This window comes from Leucopleurus acutus (assembly GCF_964270905.1).
Source record: "Leucopleurus acutus genome assembly, chromosome: 12".
Lineage (NCBI taxonomy): Eukaryota > Metazoa > Chordata > Mammalia > Artiodactyla > Delphinidae > Leucopleurus > Leucopleurus acutus.
In genome coordinates, this window is record NC_139154.1 from 86502157 (window position 1) to 86525254 (window position 23098).

At 38.8% G+C, this 23098-nt stretch overlaps 1 protein-coding gene across 1 annotated transcript; it reads left to right on the top strand.

The window, feature by feature from the left end:
• Positions 1-16471: 16471 nt before the first annotated feature.
• On the top strand, positions 16472-21707 carry GKN1 (gastrokine 1; the record flags this gene model as incomplete). The annotated part of the gene is made up of 6 exons (XM_082851446.1): positions 16472-16483; positions 18294-18347; positions 18436-18570; positions 19532-19642; positions 20777-20924; positions 21613-21707. 6 exons carry the CDS (start codon positions 16472-16474, stop codon positions 21705-21707), a joined length of 555 nt encoding a protein of 184 aa, XP_082707572.1.
• Between the last annotated feature and the right edge of the window lie 1391 nt (positions 21708-23098).

The following is a 23098-nucleotide window of genomic DNA, read 5'->3' on the forward strand; positions in this document are numbered from 1 at the left end:
CTTTCTCTCTCTTTCTTCTCTCTCACTCTCTCTCACACACACACACACGTGCACACATGTGCACACAATTTACTTCTGCAACTCGTTTTTTAATTCGTCAGGCATTTACATTTAGATATACTATAATATATGAGACTCAATACATCTAAAATAAAAGTTGTTATATTCTTTCCCCCAAGACAGTCTTTTTTTTTGGACATTGTTATTTCTGCTAACAATTTCCTCCAGGAGTTTAGGCTTACCTTGAATTCATCCTTCCTTCTTCTGCCATTTTTCCTCTGTAATGCTTCGCCCATTTGTGTCTTTCTTTCCAATCCATGAGCTCAAACTCCATTTCTCATCCTCACCACCACACACTGTCCCTGTCAAAATGACTTTAATTAGTCAGAATGGTTACACTAGCTGCTGTAATAAGCAACACCTAAATCTCAGTGATTTGACAACATAAACTTTTATTTCTCATTCACATAAAGTCCAACACAGATGACTTCATGGTGGATGGCTCTCTTCCAAGGGATGACTTTTGTGGCTTCCATCTTCTTCTTTACGTGGCTTCCCCATTTTCAATATGTAGTTTCGTGGTTATCCTAGCATCAACAAGCTGGCAGTTGAGAGTTTAGACCAAAAGCATGAAGAAAAAACATCTGCTCTTAGCTTCTTCAGAATGAAAATGACCACATCCATGCATTATCCATTGGTGAGAACCAGTCACAGGCCCTATCCAGATGTGAGGGAAATGAAACTTAGCTCTGTGCCAAAAAGAGGAAGTCAGTCTTTGGGTATAAAAAAGGCCAAAACTGTCTTCCTGTTTCCAGGCTTTCCATCGTTCTATCCTCAAAACCAATTAATTCAAGACCTAAAAGCACCATTTTGCCTAAATTGCTCTTGTGTTCAAAGAATTTTTAAAACTCTCCATCAACTGTAGGATGAAGTTGAAGACTCCTAGCTTGGTGTTTAACTCACTATTATAGTCTTCTCCCAAACTAACTTCCCCAAGTGCTATGAGTGGGAACTACTCTAAATGAAGGAGAGAAGATGTGTTTATAGAAGTAGAGAGATGTTCATGTACTCAATTGCCACAAAAGACACTCCTGTCCTTTCCCTCCATATCTTAGACTCTCTGCCTTTCACCATGTTATTTTCCTTTCATATTACCTTTATCCATTTTGTCTTTCTTCCTTTCTCCTTCCTTCATTTATTTCTCTTCTTCCTTCTACTCTTAATGACAGCCTACCTTGTGAAAATCACCATAAACATATTCTGAAATGGATAGAAGAGTAAACCAGACCCAATGAGTATCTGTTCTCAGTTTACTATTATAAACATAAATAACTATTAAAATATATAGTAGATGTTATACACAATACTATATATAAAATAGATAACCAATAAGGATTTACTGTATAGTACAGGGAACTATACTGAATATTTTGTAATAATCTATATGGGAAAAGAATCTGAAAAAGAATATATATATGTGTGTGTGTGTATTATATATACACATATGAAACACTTTGTTGTACACCTGAAACTAACACAACATTGTAAATCAACTATACTTCAATTAAAAATAATAATTTAAAAAATATAGTAGAGGTTAAGTATCAGAAGGGAGGCACAAGTAATTTGCAGTGACATGGATAGACCTAGAGATTGTCATACTGAGTGAAGTAAGTCAGACAGAAAAATATCATATGATATCACTTCTACGTGGAATCTAAAAAAAGAGTACAAATGAACCTATTTACAAAACAGAAATTGAGTCACAGATGTAGAAAACGAACTTACGGTTACTAAGGAGTGAAGGAGGGGAGGGATAAGTTGGGAGATTGGGATCGACATATACACACTACTACATATAAAATAGATAAGTAATAAGAACCTACTGTATAGCACAGGGAACACTATTCAATATGCTGTAATGACCTATATAGGAATAGAATCTAAAAAAGAGTGGATATATGTATATGTATAACTGACTCACTTTGCTGTACACTTGAAACTAACACAATATTGTAAATCAACTATACTCCAATTTTAAAAATTAATTAAATAAAAAACAAAAAATAAAAGAGAGACACAAGTAGAATGATGTAATAATTCAAAATACAAATTGCATTGGCCATCTCTATCAGCAAAAACACATTTATATTCTCCATTGTTTCTACATTATATAATCACGTAAAGTCTTTCCTTTAATGACCCTAAATTCACATACTGAGGCCCTAACACATCCCTGCCCCTGCTCCCCCACTCGCTTCTACTTTGATATGGTGCAGTCAGCCTATGAATTCATTTCTATGTCATTTTTTGCCATACCCAAGAAAGGGCTCAAAACTGATGTTAGAAAGGAAAAAAAAAATCCAACTCTAAATGGCCCTGGGATGAGGATATAGCTATTTGGGCAAGATAATACAGATCTTATGTAAGAAAGATTAATTCCAAAGTAATTTTTTAAATACATACAAACAATGTACATGATGTAAAAGAAAGAAAAAAGTAGAAGAAAATACAATAAACTTTGATCCGATTTTGGCAATGCAAAAGAAAAAAGGTTTTCTAAGCCTAAAAGTATTAGAATAAACCACAAGAGAAAAGATACATAAATCTAGCTGTATAAAATGTAAAAGGTAATTAATTGGTTCTTTTAAAGCAAAACTGTACACTTGAAACTAATATGTTATATGTCAATTATATCTCAATAAAATTTTTAAAAAGGAATTTATTCATCCTAATAAAGGTCAAGTATAAAAAAATTTCACCTAACATCATGCTTGAAAAGTCATGAAAGAAAATTACTATATTGGACTTCAATAAAGTTTAAAATTTCTGCCCTTCCAAAGATACTGTTAAGAATATGAAAAGGAAAGCCTCAGACTGAGAGAAAATATTGCAAAATACATATCTGATAAAGAATCTATCTATACTATATATAGAACTTTCAAATTTAATAATAAAACATACATTTCAATTTTTAAAATGGGCAAAAAATATGACAAGATGGTTCACCAAAGAAAATATACAGATGGCAAATACATACAAAAAAACAATACTCAGCATCATTGGTAATTAGGGAAATGCAAATTAAAACCATTATACTTCTATTAGAATGGCAAAACCACCACCACCACAACAAGAAAAGAAAATTTAAAAGTCCAAGTGTTGTCAAAGATGTGAAACAAATGGAACCATCATACATTGTGGGCAGGTGTGCAAGATGCTACAACCACTTTGGAAAACAATTTGGCCATCTCTCATAAAATTAAACATACTCATTGTATAACCCAGGAATCTCACTCATGGGTGTTTATCTAAGGGAAGTGAAAATATATGTATACATTAGAACCTGAACATAAGTATTTATAGTGGCTTTATTTGTAATCACCAAAAACAAGAAATAACCCAGTTGCCTTTCAGCTGGTGACTGGATAGGTAAAATGTGGTACATTTATATAATGAAATACTACTTAGCAAAAAAATAAAAATAAAAAGGACCAAGCACTGACACACAGCTCAGATGAATCTCAAATGCATTATACTGAGTGAAAGCAGCCAAGATCAAAAGACTACCTACTGCATGATTCAATTTATATGGCATTTTGGAAAGATAAAACTAAAAGGACAGAAAACAGATGAGAGTTTTGCAGGGGCTGGGAATGAGGGGTAAGGTCACCTGTAGAGGCCACAAGGAACATTTTGGGGGGTAATGACAATGTTCTATATTGATTGTGCTGGTGGTTTCATGACTGCATGCATTTGTCGAAACTCATAGAAATAAGGATAAACATTCTAGATATTTATAAATTATATTTCAATAAACCTGATTAGGAAAATAATATTCATTAAGTGTAAAAAATAAGCAACGTTTAAAACAAATTGAAAACTGAGGGAAATATTTTCCACATACATGAGGGACAAATGACAATATTCTCAACTTATGAAATGTTTTACAAATCCACAGGGAATAAAGGGAATAAAATGAATACATGTAACATGTCTTTAATGGACAAAGATATGATTAGAGGGAACAAAATAATAGGAGATGGTTATGAGGTAACCATACCTGACACATCTTGCCTGGATTTGAATTGTCTAGGTTTTCCAGTTACTCACTGTGTATTCTTTGGCAAATTGTTTAACCTCTCTGTTCCTTACTATCTTCATCTCTAAAGAAAGGGTAATAAAATGGCTCCTCACAGGGTTACTGTGAAGATTGAATGAGGGTACACATAGAAAGCACTTAGAAGAGTAGCTGACACAGTAGTGCTCAATAAATGTTATCTAATAGTATGGTCACTATTTATTATTCATAAGACACATTCAATCTTGTTAGTTATTAAGAAATTGCAAACCAATTATTTAATAAGAAACTATTTATTTCTTTTAGTGAGCATAAGGTGAAAAAAGGTCCGTCTTCTGCACAAAACCTCCATAATTACTCCAGCTTAAAGAGCTCACACTCCTCTGAATGTTTTGTCTCTACTGCTCATTTGGAGAAGCTGCAAAGCATAAAAGAAACAGTACAGGCTCCTGGATTACATGAAAACATTATTCCATTTTTTAACTGCCATGTGACCATGGACAAGTTGAAAAGCCTCTCAGTAAGAAAATGGCCATCAGAGAGGAAACGAGCTCTCGCCAGATTATGGATCTGTTGGACTTCCCAGCCACTAGAACTATGAGAAATAAATATGTATTGTTTATAAACCACTAAGTCTGTGTCATTTTGTTATAGCATCCTGAATGCCTAAGACAATCAGACAAGGAATAAATGAAGGTAAGATAAAATCTTTTTTTCTTATTCTTAATTGATTTAATAGATAACTGTTCAAATATAATGATAAACTATTGATTTTGGGGTGGTAATGTACATTCTGGTGTTCATTTGATGAGGGCGGCTATGCATGTGAGGGCAAGGAATGTAGGATATCTGTACATTCCACTCAATTTTGATGCTAACTTAAAACTTCTCTTTAAAAAACCTGTCAAAAAAACAAGGCCAAAAAGAAGGAAAGAAAAAATAAACAAATGTAACGAATACAAAATAGTTAAACATGTTAAATATTAATCCAACTATATCAATAATTACTTTAAGTATGAATGATCTAAATATACCAAGTAAAAAAGAGATTGTCAGAGTGGATCAGAAAAACAAGACCCAACTATATGTTATATTCAAGAAACTCACTTTAAATACACAGACACTGATTATATGTAAAAGTAGGTTAAAGTAAAGGGGTAAAGGGGTAAAGAAAGTTAACCATCTAACACTAATTTTTAAAAGTTAGAGTACTTATAGGGCTTCCCTGGTGGCGCAGTGGTTGGGAGTCCGCCTGCCGATGCAGGGGACACGGGTTCGTGCCCCGGTCCGGGAGGATCCCACATGCCGTGGAGCGGCTGGGCCCGTGAGCCATGGCTGCTGAGCCTGCGTGTCCGGAGCCTGTGCTCAGGCCACAGCAGCATATTTATTTCTCATAGCCCGTGTACCACAAAAAAAAAAAGAAAAAGAAAAAAAAAAGAGGGGCATAACATCATGATAAAGCAGTCAGTTCTTTGGGAATATATAACAATACTTAACACCCATGCACCTAACAAGAGCATCAAAATACATGAGGTTAAAAACATACAACTACAATGAGAAATAGAGAAACATTATTCTAGCTGGAAACTTTGAGTAATTGGTAGATCAAACTGGCATAAAATCAGTAAGCATACTGGTGCTGAACTGAACAACAGCATCAGTTGACTTGATCTAATTGGCACATAGAATACTTCTTTCAGCAACAGCAAAATACACATTCTTCTCAAGGTCATATGGAACATTCAGCAAGGTGGACCAGGGCTTCCCTAGTGGTGCAGTGGTTGAGAATCTGCCTGCTAATGCAGGGGACATGGGGTCGAGCCCTGGTCTGGGAGGATCCCACATGTCGCGGAGCAACTAGGCCCGTGAGCCACAACTACTGAGCCTGCGCGTCTGGAGCCTGTGCTCTGCAACAAGAGAGACCACGATAGTGAGAGGCCTGCACACCGCGACGAAGAGTGGCCCCCACTTGCCACAACTAGAGAAAGCCCTCGCACAGAAACGAAGACCCAACACAGCAAAAATAAATAAATAAATTAATAAACTCCTACCAACAACATCTTTAAAAAAAAACAAGGTAGACCAAATTCTGGGCCATAAAACACACCTTAACAGTTTAAAAGAACAGATATCATACAAAGTATGTTCTCAGACCACAACGAAATTAAGTTAGAAATCAATAGCAGAAAGACAACTGGAAAATCCCGATGCACTTGAAGACAAAATAACACTTCTACATAACGCATGGATCAAAGAAGTCTCAAAAGAAATTAAAAGGAAATAACCTAAAAAGTAACAGTGATTATTTCTGCAGAGTAAAATATGTGTCAATATTTTCTTTAATAATTTCCATGTTTACTACAATTTCCTATAATTTACTTTTATGATCAGGAAAAAAGGTTTTTATTATTTCTTAAATGAAATATTGAAAAGGTAGAATTTATAGGCTCTGGTGACCTATAGTGGAGGAGGAAGGGGGTGAGAAATCAGAATTGAGGATAGCTGAGGATATCCTGATTGGCTGTTAGAAATGCCACTAAACTAAACAGAAGTTATAGAAAAACAGTGTGACTGGGGACTCATGAAAATAGTTTGGTTTGGAGTCTATGTGATTTTGAAACATGATTATCAAATACATCTAATACAGATGTCCCCAACCCCCAGGCCACAAACCGGTACCAGTCTGCAGCCTATTAGGAACCAGGACACACAGTAGGAAGTGAGCTGCGGGTGAGCGAGTGAAGTTTCATCTGTTACTTACAGCTACTGCCCATCACTTGAATTACCACCGGAGCTCCGCCTCCTGTCAGATCATTAGATCTGCATTAGATTAGATTCTCATAGGGGCGTGAACCCTACTGTGAACTGCGCATGCGAGGGATCTAGGCTGTGCGCTCCTTATGAGAATCTAATGCCTGGTGATCTAAGGTAGACCTGAGGTGGTGATGCTAGCACTGGGGAGCGGCTGCAAATACAGATTATCACTAGCAGAGAGGTTTGACTGCACAGAGACCATAATAAATCAATTGCTTGCAGTCTCATATCAAAACCCTATCAGTGGGGCTTCCCTGGTGGCGCAGTGGTTGAGAGTCCGCCTGCCGATGCAGGGGACATGTGTTCGTGCCCCAGTCCGGGAAGATCCCACATGCCGCAGAGCGGCTGGGCCCGTGAGCCATGGCCACTGGGCCTGCGCGTCCGGAATCTGTGCTGCGCAAAGGGAGAGGCCACAACAGTGAGAGGCCCACGTACCGCAAAAAAAAAAAAAAAAAAAAAACCCTATCAGTGAGTGGCAACTGAATACAAGCTCGGAGCTCCCACTGATTCTGCATTATGGTGAGTTGTATAATTATTTCATTATATATTACAATGTAATAATAATAGAAATAAAGTGCACAATAAATGTAATGGGCTTGAATCAACCCAAAACCATCCTCCCCCATCCTACCCCCCAGTCCGTGGAAAAATTGTCTTCCGCGAAACCAGTCCCTGGTGCCAAAATGGTTGAGGACCGCTAATAATATATACAGTTGTAAAGTCAAGTCTGAAGCTTGGTAAGGTTTGATCTGTTTTTCCAACACGTCGGGGCGGCTCAAGTGTTCCGAATAGAGGAGGTCTTCCAGCAAGAATGAGACAGGTAATGAGAGAAAAGGATCAAGCGTAGACTCCAACGGCAACCCTGAAGGGACAGTTGGAAGAAGAGAGGCAAGCAATTGTTCAGGTGGTAGAAGGAGCAGTTGAAGGAGAAATGGGTGAAAGGGGTGTCACAGAAATTAAGCTAGGAGAGAATTTCAAGAAAAGAAGAGACTATCATCGTCAAAAAGTAAAGAGAAGTCAAATCATGAGTACTGAAGAGATACCAGCATATCAGAGATTTCAGGGTTACGCTCCTTGCCTGGTTCACTTTGAATCCCGGCACTACCAGTTACCCTTCAGACTTGAAGCCAAATTTCAATGGGTTGAGCTAGGACTGGGAGGTGAGGATGTGGACTTGGAAAAATGACATGATCCTTTTAAGAGATGTAAAGGGAAGGGAAGTTATAAAGTCTCTGTTTATGAGGAAGGTAGAGTTAAGGGAAGGTTTTCATGTTTATTCTTGGCTTGTTTTTTTAGTACTGGGGAGATTTGCCCATACAAACCAAAAAAGAAGTAGCAAACCAACAGGAAGATATTAAAGGTTGAGAAAAAGAACAGCTATCTGATGGAGGAAGGTGGGCATTGGAGGTGGAGATATTGTTCTTGGAAACTGTTAAGGGCACATTTCTCCAAAATGAGAAAGAATGAAGAATGGGTGAAGATAGTGATCAGTAGATGAAGGAATGTCAGTTCAAGAAGCCTGATACCAGGACTTCCCTGGTAGCGCAGTGGTTAAGAATCTGCCTGCCAATGCAGGGGACACGGGTTCTAGCCCTGGTTGGGGAAGATCCCACCCAGCACAGCCAAGAATAAATAAATAAATAAATTTATAAAAATAAAAAAATGAAGCCTGATACCGTTTATATTCCTGGTACAGTAGGCAGGGTAGGAGTGATGTTGAGGACTTGAATAGTAGGTTGGCAGACTATTTTGAACATTTGCTGAAAGGGAGAGGGAAGAAGCTTGCTAGAGATAAGGAAAGCTGAATTCCACTGAGACTATTACAGGCCCAAGGAGAAGTATTTTTTAGTTTAAATTCTTTTCTTTTTTTTTGCCTCCCATCCAAGAAGAGAGAGGAAATTGTTTGGCTTTTTCTAGATTTGAGGAAAGTGGCCAAAATTAGGAGAATCTTTTTTGTACATGAACTTAGGTTGAAATCATCCTTGACTGAGCCCTACTCATATGGCAAGAACTATGCTAGACACACGGAATATGAGTTCTGTCGCAGCAGACTAATAGCCTAGCACACATCCAAGACCCAAGGCATCCATCCCACATCATCTACACACACATTCAATCTATTTTAGAGTGAGACATGAAATTCTACACAATAAATAGTATCTGCATTTCTAAAATATGCATACCTGTTTAAATAACTCCCTGAATATGTGCCTTCATGAAGAGATCAAATCAAATTTAAAGGTGTGTCAAAAAAAAATGAGTGATTGCTTTTTTAGAGAAACACCCATGGTCACCAACTAAAATATTATTTTACTGGGAGGAGCTCAAGGATATTGGAACATATCGGTGTGGGAAAGAGTCAAGAGCGTTCACACATGCAGGGAAGTATGAGATTGGCATACCTGAGCTCAGAGGCCAGGGAGGAAGAGAAGTGTCTTGTGGCTATTGGTGAAGATTAAATCCCTAGAATAGTTCGAGCTTAGTTAGTGTGTAGCAAATTGTCGGTTCTTGATAAGTGGAATAATTCTGACTCAACTTTTCTTTATCTAATTGTGATTAAATGGGATATTTCATAACCATAAAGGTGAATCTGAGAGTACTAAGAACATTATAAGGTGGTCCTCACTGAACGCCCCACTACAGTTCACACCACCTGGCTCTGCTGCTCCCCTAGGCTGATGCTTCATCCCTAGGTGTCTATACGGCGTGTCCCACAGGTCTCAACCAAAGGTCCATTTTCTGCATGAAACCTCCATAACTACGCCAGTTTAAAGAGCTCACATGCCTCTGAATGTTTTGTCTCTACTGCTCATTTGGAGAAGTTTCAAGTCATGAAAGAACGAGTGCAAGCTCCTGGATTACATGAAAACATTATCCCATTTTTAACTGCTATGTGACCTTGGACAAGTTGGAAAGCCTCCCAGAACCTTCCTCTTACCTTACTTTGATATATCCATGTTATGTGCATGTCTTGTCTCCTATCAGAGACAGCTACTTAATCTGTGAAGCCCAGTGCAAAATGAAAATATGGGACCCCTTGTTCAAAAAACAGAAAAAAAGCTTTTTCCTTTCTTCCATAGTTTCTCTCAACCAACGATGGTGTTTTTGATTTGCTATTTAATATCACACTCCCTTGCTCATGGGGATACTTGCAAGACAATTGCAAATCCTCAAAGGCACACAGAGCCCCCCACTGTGACTCAGCATGCAGGTGTATGTGTCTGGCCTTGATCTTTCCTGCATCTGCACCCAGACCCCACAGTGGAGGTAGAGGAGTGGGTTGTGGAAAGCACACAAGGAGGTGGGGAGAAGCAGGAGGTGGGACCACACGTGAGCCACAACTCCAAGCCCCCAGGGCATGCTGCATTGTCCCATTGGACTTTACTTACAAAACACAAATTCAGAAATATAACTAATAAGAATTTCAAGTTGGCAACTTTAAAGTCTTAAGCATGGGGCTGTCTTCTGAGTATGAGTCCTGGGTAACTACGTTGGTCACATGTCCAAAAAGCCAGCCCTGCCCTCAGACAGATTTCAGGATCTTGGAGTATTAGTCCTTGTTGTTTTATATCTTTGAATCTTCTGTAGCACTTGTGCTTACTACATTAGCTGGAACATGGTTAATTTCTGTTAATTGATTACTTTCCAATATGAGAAAATGAGTAAAGCATTGTAGGCCAGCACAGCAAATGAAAAAATTTCCCTGGCCTGGATGAGGGGAGTTGGTTCCTTATTTAAATGCAGTGGGACCTCTGAAGAAAAATTACACTCCAGAATAAGTCCGAATGGATATGTTTTATTAAGCATTTCCAGGAATTGGAGACTGCAGATGTGGGTAGGAAGAGTATATAATTGAATAAACATGGAGCTCAAAATTCCCTGAAGTACCTCTGAGGATCCAACATTTTCCTCTGAGGATGTGTTCTTCCAGACGTGAACAGATTACACACCTGTGTATATTTTCTATCTGGGATGCAGAAAAGCAAACCAGCTCGGATCAGTCACTCTGCAGAAAACTCAGTGATTCACAAAACCATGCTTCATTGTTCAGTCTTAGGGCAAGTCTTTTACTTTGGCTTCTTCTGCCAGGGAAGCCATGGGGATAGTTCAATGTGGGGACCACGGGGTCCTCACAAGACCTGGGCTCCAGGTGTGGCCTTTACAGCTCTAGCACTTTGGTCCTCACCGCTTTGAATCTGATTTTCATCTTCCAGTGTTCAGTTCAGTCCTTTCCGGGCCTGATTGCTATGGCTGAAGGGCCACAGCATCTGCATAGCTTTCATACCACTTTCTCTAAATTGCCTCAATATGAACAATGAACAAGGAAAGTGTTATTAGCTCTAAGATAATTATAAAGTAACATGTTACTCTCATTTTGTGATTTCTATTCCTCACGTGGGCATATTTTCTCCAATTCCTTTTCAGAATGAAAGTACTTAACCAGGTTTGATTATTCTTCATAGTGATGAAAAATGAACTTCTTAGTCAATATTCTATTTAGCTCTACTTTCATGTGTTTTATAGAAATGATGTCATCACTCAGCAGACATTCTTTTAGCAAGATGCTTCCAAACTCTGTTTACAGCGCTCTAACAAACACTCAAGGTTAACAACCGATCAGAGGTATAATATATCTCTGGTTGCCTCTGAGGGGATCCAGAAGGTTCAGCAGATGCAATTGGACAGACATACAAGCAGCAACAGAAAGGCAGGGTTATATATGTTTTGGAAGGCCATCGTCCTGAAGGAAATAACAAAAAGAGAAGGCTTTGTGATGCCATAAGAAAGAGCTCCTTCCACGTTGCTGTAATTTGAAAAGAATTTCTCTCTTATACAAAAAAACAACTATGTAATAAGCATGGATTTTCTGGAATTAGAAGCTTTCTAGCAATAATTATTAAACTGTTATTCTACATGTAATTATTGCTATTTTTTCAGATGTGTCATTCCTGGTCACAAATACATATGGAAGATATGATAGGAATACCCCACTGCCACAAGCTCTGAAAGCTGTAGCCACAGGGACAGTAACTAGAGTCTTAGCTGCAGACTAGTAAACTGAGACCATGGGATAGGACAGAAGTTCTCCGCCCCGACTCCCCACCACCAGGTGACAAAGTGTGTCCAGATCTCACAATGAACCACCTGACTTGGGACCATCACAAACTGGTGCTCAGCAAGACAACAGAGGCAGAGAGACTGAGACAGAATCTCTGCATGAAGGGGCTTCCATACTCCAGCAAAGAAATTATAGAGTGAAATGAAGCAACTGAACAAAGCAAATGAACAAAGAGGGCTCCCACCCATGCAGGGTGTGGGGTGAGGTGAGGTCCTGGCTGTGTGCACTGTGAGATAAAATAGGGCCTGGTTCTTGGCATGGCCTGGCTTCGAAATCTGTGGGCAGAGCAGGCTTTATTTACTCAGGGGCTGATGTGCCCCACACTAACCCTGGGCACTGGGACCACCACCTCCTGGGACTCCCTTGGTGCGTCACCATAGCCAACGTAGGGCAGCACCTCTCCAGCTGGCTCTAAAAATTAGAAGTGAATAAATATTTTGCATTTTTTATCTTCTGGCTTGAGCATCTACTTTATGCAATTCTAATTTTAAAATAGGTCTAGGGAGCATCATATATGTGCCAGTATATTCTAGGTTCTATGGAGGTGGCAAAAACACATCGACAGGTCCTGTCTTTCTCTCAAGGGAGGACAGGACATGTATAAAACATAGCTCTCAGGGTGGGAGGGAGCAAGAGACTTGCTCATGCTTCCTTAAGACTTTTGACCTTGGATGAGACTAGGGTTGAGGTCAGGGTTGACACCGCCATACACACATATACACATTTTCATACATACCATACGAAGTACAGAGGAAGAGGTTCTTCTGATTTTTGAAGCTGTTGAAATAGCAATATTATATAAAGGAGGAATTTTTTTAAAATCCAAGATTTATCCTCAGAGGCAGCACAATTGTTTTCTCCCTAAGGAAGTTGCCCCACAGGAATGTTAATAGGTATTAGGAAAAATAAATCAATAAAAGAAAAAAGAAAAACCAGGTTCTATGGTCAGTTAAGTTTAGAAGAATCTGGATGAAACAACATGATATAGATTTCTTCTCAACAGATTCCTGGGCACATTTGATATGTGAATGTGAGTTGTCTATCTCTAAGAGGGAGATTATTGAACCCTGAACTCTATCTATCTATCTATCTATCTATCTATTTACTTGTCATGGAGCATCTTCCAGACCAGCACTCCATAGGCCCACTGGAAAATATGTCAACCTCAACTCCTTGGTAAGATGTGACACACAAAAATTATCCTAGGCACTGCACCATGGACCAAAGTGACTACCCATGGCTGAGTGTAAAGGCGCCACGCTGTCCACTCTGACTTTGAAGTGATGTGACAATTCCTAAAGCAGATAAAAGCCTCTTCACAAAGCCCAGAGATAAACCCACACACATATGGTCACCTTATCTTCAATAAAGGAGAAAAGACAGCCTCTTCAATAAGTCGTGCTGGGAAAACTGGACAGCTACATGTAAAAGAATGAAATTAGAACACTCCCTAACACCATACACAAAAAGAAACTCAAAATGGATTAAAGACCTAAATGTAAGGCCAGATACTATAAAACTCTTAGAGGAAAACATAGGCAGAACATTCTATGACATAAATCACAGCAAGATCCTTTTTGACCCACCTCCTAGAGAAGTGGAAATAAAAACAAAAATAAACAAATGGTACCTAATGAAACTTAAAAGCTTTTGCACAGCAAAAGAAATCATAAACAAGACGAAAAGACAACCCTCAGAATGGGAGGAAATATTTGCAAATGAAGCAACTGACAAAGGATTAATCTCCAAAATATACAAGCAGCTCATGCAGCTCAATATCAAAAAAACAAACAACCCAATCCAAAAATGGGCAGAAGACCTAAATAGGCATTTCTCCAAAGAAGATATACAGATCTCCAACAAACACATGAAAGAATGCTCAACCTCACTAATCATTAGAGAAATGCAAATCAAAACTACAATGAGGTATCACCTCACACCAGTCAGAATGCCCATCATCAAAAAATCTACAAACAACAAATGCTGGAGAGGGTGTGGAGAAAAGGGAACCTTCATTCACTGCTGGTGGGAATGTGAATTGGTTCAGCCACTATGGAGAACAGTATGGAGGTTCCTTAAAAAACTAAAAATAGAACTACCATATGACCCAGCAATCCCACTACTGGGCATATACCCTGAGAAAACCATAATTCAAAAACAGTCATGTACCACAATGTTCATTACAGCTCTATTTACAATAGCCAGGACATGGAAGCAACCTAAGTGTCCATCAACAGATGAATGGATAAAGAAGACGTGGCCCATATATACAATGGAATATTACTCAGCCATTAAAAGAAACGAAATTGAGTTATTTGTAGTGAGGTGGATGGACCTAGAGTCTGTCATACAGAGTGAAGTAAGTCGGAAAGAGAAAAACAAATACCGTATGCTAACACATATATATGGGATCTAAAAAAAATGGTTCTGAAGAACCTAGGGGCAGGACAGGAATAAAGATGCAGATGTAGAGAGTGGACTTAAAGACATGGGGAGGGGGAAGGGTAAGCTGGGACGAAGTGAGAGAGAGGCATGGACGTATATACACTATCAAATGTAAAATCGATAGCTAGTGGGAAGCAGCCGCATAGCACAGGGAGATCAGCTCGGTGGTTTGTGACCACCTAGAGGGGTGGGATAGAGTGGGAGGGAGGGAGACGCAAGAGGGAGAAGATATGGGGATATATGTATAGCTGAATCAGTTTGTTATACAGCAGAAACTAACACAACATTGTAAAGCAATTATACTCCAACAAAGATGTTAAAAAAAAAAAAAGAAAGAAAGGAAACCTCTTCACAGATGGCTGCCCTCCATCCCAGGCTTAGTGATCTTTTGCAGCTAAAGAGCAAGTTTGGAAGAGATTAGTGGACACATTAAAAACATAAACAAAATCTTACCACAGCTACACTAATCCACTCATGCTAACATTCTGAAAGTGATGTGGGTAGTTAATCAAGCTTTACAACCATGTGACCCAGTGCTGTGATTCCAATCCATGCATATACGGATAATCATGGGCTCAGGAAGGTTTCCAAAGGGGAAATTTATAGATCAGTGATTCATGAGATAGTTTTTCTCCTCAGCCATCTTATTTACTAGCTTCCATTTGTAAGAGCGAGCAGGAAAAAAATTGAAACTTTAATTCACCTCCAAGATTGCTTTGAGCATTTACTTGTTTGCCCAAGTGACAAAATCTACTCTCTGCTTCTGATGAAAACATTTTAAAAAAATTATTTTAACATCATTTCTGAAAATTAAATTATCTAGAAACAAAGAAGAGGACAGGGATTCCTTTTATAGCTCCAGGAAAAAAAAGAGAAAAGTTTCCCCCTTGGATATGGGGAAGACATGATGGAGGCAGTGGCATGTGAGTTGGGCCTTGAAAAATAAATAGCAATTACCAATTAGAGAAAGGCAAGGGGTTGGCACTCCAGGGTGAAGGAACTACATGTGCGAAGGCATAGTAGCATGAACCACCCTGAATATTCCCACCAACGTAGAACTGTGGTGTAGCTGGAATATAGGTTTATAGAGCGACAGACACACCTGGGGAGACTTAGGAAACCTTATTATAAAGGATCCTCTGTGCCATTCCAGTGAGCTTGAAGTTTATCTTGTAGGCTGCCAGTGAAAGTTGCTAAGCATGGTGGAGTCAGTTTATTTATGCATGTATTTTTAAAAGACAACCTTAGGGAAAATGTGGGGGAAATGCACTGGAATATGAGAGACTGATGACCAGAATGATCAGTTACACAACTGCTGTAAAAGTCCAGGTGAATGAAGCTGTGGGCAAAGCCAGAGTCGAGCATCGATTCTGACTGAGATGAAATGACAAGGTTTAGTAACTAACTGGATGGTTAGAAAAAAGACCAAAGAGAGCCCCAGATTTTCTAACTAGATGTATGGTCCTGTCACCCAAAGAGCTCAGGATTGCAGAGAAGGTTATAGGTTTTGTGGAAGTAGCTAATAGAACATGTTTAGTCTAAGCAAAAGCAACACAGTGGCTTGGTTAAAGGTACGAAGAGGAAACCATTCCACATTCTTACAGGAGCTGCTACCTACAAGGCCCACAGTTTCTTGCCTTGTTTGATTTTAGGGATGATTCTTTTTCTGAATCTAAGTAATATCAATATATAAAATACCCACACCCACAGCTTCAGTTGGAACAGAAGTTATCATAAATCATACTGAGTTTTGTTTTGATATCTTCAACTTCAACAAACAGTGAGTCAGATCAACTCCATGTCAAAATACCTAGCTAACCAGACGGATATTCCAAAAGGCTTCCTGGCACACCAGAACGTAGCACAGATATGGAAAATGGAGGAAGATAAGTCTTGGACCCCACCTGTTCACACCTAGCTTGAGTAAGCTGGTCAAGTATAAATATGAGAAGACTTTTTGTCTGAGTCCATGCTTCACTGAGTCCTGGCTTCATTGCTTTGGTGAAGTCAAGATGAAGTTCACAGTGAGTAGATATTTCCTTTTGAATTTATTCCCTTATAACTGGAGACTGTTAATATTCTGAGCTAAGGGGGTCTGCTTCTTATGACAATATCACTTTAATGCAAAATTTTGTAAAAATAATCATCATCATCTCTTTTCTTTTCATGGAATCATGGCATTTATAAGCATCTCTATAGAGAAGGATAGTTATACTGGGATTGGTCGGATGCCTGAGCATCTTACACTACGCTATGTTTAAAAAAATTACTTTCCAGATCTCCTGATTCAGGTCTGGGCACAGAGCAAGCAGTCTCTAACCCTGGAAAATGTCTGACTTTTCATGCCTTCTTCAATTCCCTTTTTGACCAAAACTTCTGAGTACGTTCAGGCAAGATAAAAAGCTTATTATCAAAACAAATTGGCAAGAGACTTACGGTCACATTCTCCCCTGTGAAATGGATCTCTAAGAAAGTTTTACCTTGGACCCTGTCTGTGGCCATTTATTCATGAAAACACTTGAAGCATGAAGCTAGTGCAACATCTCACTTGTGTTTCCATGTAAAAGGCTGAAGAGTGTAGCAACTGGACCACAAAATTCTGCCAAAGTAACTGGTGGTGCTGTGTGTCTCATAACAGGATGCAGAAGCGCTAGAGTCAGGTAAATATTTTCATGTTTTGACATACTAAACATTAAAATAGATTACAGCAGACTCTGCTTCATAATGGAGTTGCAAGTGTGAAATAATTTTCTAGAAATAAGTTCTATTTTTATGTTTTGGTTTTTTGACCACGAGACATGTGGGATCTTAGCTCCCCAACCAGGGATCAAACCCTCACCCCCTGCATTGGAAGGCTAAGTCTTAACCACTGGACCACCAGGGAAATCCCAAGAAATAAGTTCTACTAATAGGAAGGTTAAAAAAAAGAGCTCCAGACACAGGTCATATCTGGTTTCTCTTCTGGTTCAGCCTTGAGCAAAAGGTACACCTTTGGCCAAGTCACTCAACTTCTGAAGTTCAGTTTCCTCATCTGTGAAAGGATTATGTTGTACTAATAGATCTCTAAAATTTCTTCCACCTCTGAATTTTTTTTAATCTCCTTCTTAAACTATCAGGGGAAACATCAAACCAATTTTTTAAATTACCTTGAATTACGAGTGCAGTTCTCAAACCATTTTGTTCCAGGCAAAGGGAATGAAGATAAGCGCCCAGAATCATGCACCCTACATAAAGCTCTGTGTTCTGAGAACAAGCGTTGTGTACTCAATGACACATGACTACATCAGGTGTCCTGGGACAGTGATTGACTTCCCTTCTGCTAAGCACATTTGACAGCCAGACACCCCATCCTTGGCTTCTCATCATTCATATCCAATCTGCTTACTAATCCATTACTTGAAAACAATTTTTAAATAAAAAGACTACTGCTATTAGGGGGTCTAGGAAGAGAAGAAACATTCAGGGCAATAAATAGGAAAATTAAATTAAATCATTTTCAGATGTGGTTCTCAGAACTTAAAACCATTTTCATACCATATATGCTATTCAGTTTCAACTGTATTTTTCAATATACTGACACTTCATCAGTATTTCATAAGACCTACATTAAAAATTCTAAAACAATCAACATAATTACTTATAATTAACCTACAATTCAACATTATCATTAAAACTTCCTATGGTTAAAAAAATAGAAGACCAAAGAAGAAGAAAAGACAGACCACTCAATAGAGTGGTAAAGTTAGTAAGTATTTTTATAAGCTTAGATAAAGAAAGAAGACGAGGCCATCGTTTTGCCATTTAACAGTAGACCAATGTTATTTGTGATTTCAGACTGTCTTTGCTGGACTTGTTGGCATCTTTCTGACTCCTGCCCTTGCTAACTATGTAAGTCTCATTTTTTAAAGTGTGTTACCAAAATGCATTTGCAAAGAAATGTGGTATTAAATCAATGTCAATTTCTTGTAAATTACAGAATATCAATGTCAACGACAACAACAGTGGTGGAAGTGGGCAGCAGTCAGTGAGTGTCAACAACGAACATAAAGTGGCCAATGTTGACAATAACAACGGATGGGACTCGTGGAATTCCGTCTGGGACTATGAATATGTAGGTAGCCCACATGCAATTTCTGTTCTTTGCAAAATGGCATTTCTTTTTTAACGACAGCAAAACTTGCCTGCTAACCAAAAAAAAATTTTAAATGATGTAAATTCTAACTGCACGTAAGCACAGAGTTATAAGGAAAAATGCTTATTTTGCTCACCCAGTTTCACTCCCTAGATATAATTGCTGTTAATAAGTTTCTCACAGTAAGTTAAAATTCATACCAGTGTGAATAGTAATTAGGATCCACTATGCTGTGAGGCTATAAGACAAATATGACATCTTTTGCTTTACCTGCAGAAACCCTCAGTAAAGACAAAAGACCTTCATAATATTACTGCTGCCAAAGCACAATCTATCTCACTCTATTGTCAATTTCCTTCTAAAAAGACAGAAATTGACATGTCATCTGTAACTCAAAAAGACCAAAGGAAATGTAAATGACAATATTAATTAGTAAGAGAGTAAAAACAAAATAAACAAAACAAAAAAAACCTGTTGTTTCTTGTTAGAACACCCAGCTCTGCAATTACCAGCTCTATATTTAACAAACTTTGTACTTTAGAAAAGCCAACTCCTTATAGTTTCAGTTTTATCATCTGGTCAAATAGAAAACGAATTCCTGTCGTACCTGCCTCCTTGAAATGTTGTGAAGATCAAAGGAGATTAAAATATGATAGTATTTAAAATTTTATTTCAGCAGAACAGACATATGTTGAGGGACTCTTCCCAGGCTAGAACCTGAAGCAAGTTCAACACTCAGTCTCTCCCTCAAAGAGTTTGTGGTCTATCCTTACAAATGTTAGCAATAAATATGATTGCAAAACAGGGTCAGATCCAGCACTTTTATCCCAGTTCATCGTGATCTCAGAGTTCCATTTCCCTCTGCTGGTGAAACTAATTTCTGATGAGAAAAGCACCTTGGAGAACATAACTCCTTACCATCTACCATCTTCTTTAATAGGGCTTTGCTGTAACCAGGCTCTTTAAGAAGAAGTCATGCATTGTGCACAAAATGAACAAGGCAGTCATGCCCTCTTTTCAAGCCCTTGATACGCTGGTCAAGGAAAAGAAGGTAAAAATAAAAGTCTTTTTATTTTTACTTGGGGAAGTCTTATGATTTCCAATAAATAATGAGAAGGTCACAGCTGTTCCCTCTTGACCACAGTATGTTGTTCTGTGGAGCAAAAAAAGGAAAAGAGGAATTGGTAATTGCCTGAGGAGAGAGAGCTGCCACCACAGTCAAATGCTGTGGCTCACACCTTCCTCCACAGAAGCCGATCAAAACACCTCACCTTTACTGTTAGCGGAGCAAAGCTCTGCTCACACCAGTGGGAGCCCTCAGTACTTCAAGGACTTTTTTCTGCAAGACTTGGTTAGGAGGCTTCCCTGGTGGCGCAGTGGTTGCGAGTCCGCCAGCCGATGCAGGGGACGCGGGTTCGTGCCCCGGTTTGGGATGATCCCACATGCCGCGGAGCGGCTGGGCCCATGAGCCATGGCCACTGAGCCTGTGCTTCGCAACGGGAGAAGCCACAGCACTGAGAGGCCCGCGTACCGAAAAAAAAAAAAAAAAAAAAAAGAGTTGGTTAGGGTTATTTGATGTAGCAAATAAAAATAGAGGATACCCAGTTAAGTTTGAATTTCAAATAAACAATGGGTAATTTTTAGCATAAGTATGTCCTATGCAATATTTGGGACATACTTATACTTACAAGTGATCTGTTATTTATCTGAAATTAAAATTTAACTGGGTGTCCTGTATTTTATCTGGCAACCCTAGTTGGGGTAGGTGGGGAGAGGGGATCTATCATTCTTTAAAATGTCAGCCTGAGTTTATATCCCTATAACTGAGAAGTGGGTAACTTTCACTGACAGTGTAGAGAAAACTGCATTCTCAGAAACTGATTATCATATAAATCAATCCAAGAAATATAAGATGACCAAATGAGGTTCAACCTTCAGAATAAATTTATCCTCAGACTTCTGTTTATATGAAAAGCTGGGGTTTCAAACCAGATAATTTCCTTGGGACACTACAAAATTCTGAGATATACAGGGCTGGAATTGGTCCTTCTTCATTCTGATTATGGAAAAGTTATAGCCAAGCAATACCCCCTTGTTGACCTTGAACCTAACCCCCAACCCAACACACCACTGGGCTTAGCACTCCTTCTCTCTCCTCCTTTCCACCTGTCTTGTGCACACTCAGCTTCAGGGTAAAGGACAAGGGAAACCATCTCCCAAGAGCCTGATATACACAGTCAACCCTGACAAAGTCAACAACCTGGACCAGTTTGGAAAATCCATCATTGCCATGTGTAAGGGGTTACCAACATACATGGCTGAAGAGATTCAAGGTGAGTAGCCTCTCTACTGTGCACTCCAAGTTAATGCTGGTGGGATTGTCAGACTATTTTCCGGGCATGTCCACAGAGGACACCAATTACTCGAGAGACGGTAATCAAGGTTAACACTTCTGTAGCACTTGCTTTGTGCCACGCGCTATTCTATGTGCTTTAAGTGTGTTAACTCATTTGCTCCTGACCGCAATCTGATGTGATAGGTTTTATTGTTATTCTCACTTTCTGATGAGGAAACAGGCACAGAGAGAGGTCACAAATCCCTTGCCTGGGTCAATCCTAAGCATTTGAGCTCTGGGCTCTGTGCTTTTAACCACCCTGAAATATTTCCTTTCAAGGGTGAATCTAGAGTAAACTCAAGACATATTCAAAGAAATGCATGAATCCCTAAATGAAAGGAGAACACCAATAGACTCTATTGGCTTTTTATAGCTCAAACAATCACTAATTCTGGGCATTCAAAGAGTAATTTACATAAAAACAAAGAGTTCACACGGGGACCTAACATAACAGCAACTTTCCAGATCTCTGAATTGATTGATTTAATCTTGATAGCTAGCTAGCTAAATCTTGAAATTACTGCAGAGCTAGTTTGAAAACTGTGTGACATTCCTTGCCTCTATCCCCTAAAAAAACAGGTCTTTGAAAAGGCATTGATATTGGTTTCTTCTTTTCTTTTTATCAGAGCCAAGCCAGATTTTATACATAGGAAAATGCTTCAATATTGATATACTCTGGATTCTGAACATTTCCTTCTGTGGAGGAACAGTGGAGAACTAAAAAAAAATGTTGCTGTGGGTTCAGCCATCAGAATATTCTACGCAGAAAAATATGGGTTCTAATGGTTTTTAATGATGTCATTCTGAAATGTTTTCTCCTAGTCCTGTCTGGTTTCTTTAAGTGTCAATAAACCTATTTAGCACTGAGTTCAATTTACACTAAAATTCTTTATGATTTCTATTTGGAAAAAAATGCAATGTGGTGGCAGCGAGTTGTCAAAGTGCATTAGACCCAGCCATTAGCCTATACTCAGGATGTGTCCCTTATAAAGAACCCCTTTAGCTGCTTCAGATACTACTAACCACAGCTCTGGGAATAGTTCCAAGACCATCCAACTACCGTGAAGACAGCTCTATAATTGATGTGCACAGTAACGTTTTAAATCAGCGAGGGCAGAAATCCACTCAAAGTAGCTTGAGCCAGAAAAGGGCAGGAGGTGTATTACAAGGATATTGGAATATCTAAAATACTCTTAGGGCAAGAAAAGCAGCTGGTATCAAAAAGACTGAAAACAGGAACTATACTGGTACCAAGACTCAAGTCTCCTCTCTCCCTGAAGCCACATATTAGCTCTTCTCTGCTCCTCTTAAATTCAGCTTCCCTCTTCTTTCCATCTTGATGACGTTTATTGTACTCATGGCAGAAGATGGTCAAACCAAAATGTGAGCCTCATCTCCCATGTTTATGTGTCTTTCCAGCTCATGAGGTCAAGTCTAATACTTTTGAATCCAAATTCCAATTTTTCTTCACCCTGTATGGTTCAAGAGCCCACAACCTCTACTCTTTGATGGCCAGGGGAGTGAAGTCACATGGTACATGTACAGCATTGGGGTCTCCACTGAAGGAGAATGATCTCAGAGAAAAGAGATGTGCCTAATGTTGTGTATTCCAGTATGAAACTACAGTTCATTTTTAAAAATTACTCCCATATATATTTTTTAAAATCCTGGATAGTATAAAAGAATAGATATCTAATTCATTCCCATGTCTTCATATAAGGTATCCCTAAATAACCCTAACAAACAAAGCTAAACGCATTGAGTCCCACCATTTCGAAAAATGCCAATATTTACCAGTCCTTATTGGGAAAAATTATTTTCTTTATCCTGAGGCAATTCCACTGCTGTTCATAAGAAGTGTACTACCAGTATAGTAGAACTTCCAAAACATCCTGAAGCCATGAGATGTGGAAACCTGTCAAAAACCCATCAAAGATCAAGATCTTAGATACTGCCCTCTTATGAGTGAGAAAGAAAGAAAACCATGACTCATCAACTGGACACAATGTCATGTAGCTGACTTCTGGGAAGCAGTGAATCCCATGTTTCTTAGAAGAATTGTCACATCACTATTTCAGGATAAGAAATTAAATTCACAAAAGACCCTGAGTA